Source organism: Malus sylvestris, chromosome 13 (assembly GCF_916048215.2).
Source record: "Malus sylvestris chromosome 13, drMalSylv7.2, whole genome shotgun sequence".
In the NCBI taxonomy this organism is placed as follows: Eukaryota; Viridiplantae; Streptophyta; class Magnoliopsida; order Rosales; family Rosaceae; genus Malus; species Malus sylvestris.
Genome location: NC_062272.1, coordinates 5590997 through 5592795, shown reverse-complemented (window position 1 = coordinate 5592795; position 1799 = coordinate 5590997). Strand labels below are relative to the sequence as shown.

Sequence of the window (1799 nt, the reverse complement as noted above, 5' to 3'; positions counted from 1 at the left end):
TTTTCTTTATAAAAAATAAAAAAACTGTATATTCAACTGTAAATATATACTGCTGACCATATCTGTTCGTCCTAACCGTATTCAACTGTATCTGTGTACGGTGCCAAATCCAAACCAAAAAATGTAATAAATAATAGGTAAATCTAATCCTAGTCAATAAACCAGAAATTAAATAAAAAAACTAAAACAATAGTAACAGAAATCCAACTGCCAACAGGACACTGGGGCCCCACAAACGCTGAGTGGAACCCAGGTGGTCCCCTGCAGCAGACGTGTCCCTTGCCTGGTTGGACGGCGTAGACGAACTAGTCGTGCCGTCGTAACTGGGATTGGCGCCGTACAGCGATTGGATTCCCAAGACGTCGTCGTTTGCTAGCTCAACCTTCTTCGTCCGCGACGCGATCGTCGGGTACATAATCGCCTCCTCCACCGACGAGTGCCCCAACCCCAACAGATGCCCGATCTCGTGCACCGCAACGGACTCCAGATCAACGGCTGACGTCACGGAGGACTTGCTGATGTCACCGGTGATGACCCAGTTCTCTTCGGCGTCTAAGTGGAACCTCCCGCTCGGCGGCGAGAACGCGTGCGCAAGAGTCCCCAAAACCCCGTCGAACGGCTCGCCGTCGCCGTGGTCGCCCTTAAAGAATCCTATCTTGATGTCCGCCGAGTCGAAAGAGGTAGTTTCTGTAAAAGTCAACGTCGTCGCCTCCGACCACCGTTGGAAGGCGCCGACGAACACGGATTTTACCGTGTCGGAGAGCTCATTCTCTGGCACGAAAGCGTAAGTCAGGTCGCGGCGGTTCTCCGGCCAGACGGGCGTGCCGGGGAAGAAAGAGTAGTGAGAGACGGTATGGAACTTGGTGGCGTTGTACGACGCCGGTTTTCCGGAGTTCATGGTGGTGGTGCCGTTGACTATGTCGGGGTTGCCGCATCGGGGTTTGACGAGGTGTTCGAGGGTGGGGCCGTCGAGCTCACCGGTGACATTGAGGTTGAAGTTCTTTTGGTAGGTTTTGAGGGCGGCTTCGAGGTCGTCGTCGAACTCGTCGGTGAGGTTGGCTGTAGGTAAATTTGGAATGTAGCCAAAGCGGTTGAAGTACTTTTTGAGCTTACCGAGGCCGTCGACTTTTTCGCCGGCGTGGCAGTTGCCGAAGTGTTTGAAGGCGTCCCAAGCACCAGGAATGGTGGCATTTGGGACGAGGTAGGATGGTATGGGGGAGATGTTGGGGAAGAAGCGAGCTGAGGTTTGTGAAAGTGATGAGAGGCATAGGGCAATGGCGAAAAGGTGGAGTGGAAATTGAAGCCTCGTCATGATTTAACTTTAGGTTTTTTGTTTTGTTTGGATTTTTTGTGGTTGTGAGGTTTTTGAAGATTGATTTTTAAGAGGGAAGTTTGGAGTTTGAGAAAGTAGGAGTGGAGATGGAGATATTAACAAGAAAGGTTAGGGGCGGCGAAGACTTGGAGTAGGGTTGAATATTTGTCCAACTTGGTGAATATGTCTTTAGAAGTCTTTGTCAATCAAAATTAGTAAATTTAATTGCGTGTTTGATTTTTATTTTCTTTTAGGTGTGGGTTTCAAACGGAACTTCGAATGCTTGTGTGATAGAAGCTTCTTTCTATATTCTTATAGGATTTTATAGCATGCTATAATGTATTTTGTATTCAAATGCTAACGGTTACATAATTTATTAAGAACGCAACGAACATGATTTGACGATAAAAAAACTCTATACACTAGAATTTGATAAAATATTCGACATTATTTTTAAGAAAATTAAGTACGCACAACTTTTAATAAT

The 1799-nt window shown here is 46.7% G+C and overlaps 1 protein-coding gene across 1 annotated transcript; it reads right to left on the bottom strand.

The window, feature by feature from the left end:
• LOC126597206 (metalloendoproteinase 2-MMP-like) lies at positions 1–1411 on the bottom strand. The gene has a single exon (XM_050263979.1). It carries the CDS (start codon positions 1310–1312, stop codon positions 182–184), a length of 1131 nt encoding a protein of 376 aa, XP_050119936.1. The 5' UTR covers positions 1313–1411; the 3' UTR covers positions 1–181.
• Between the last annotated feature and the right edge of the window lie 388 nt (positions 1412–1799).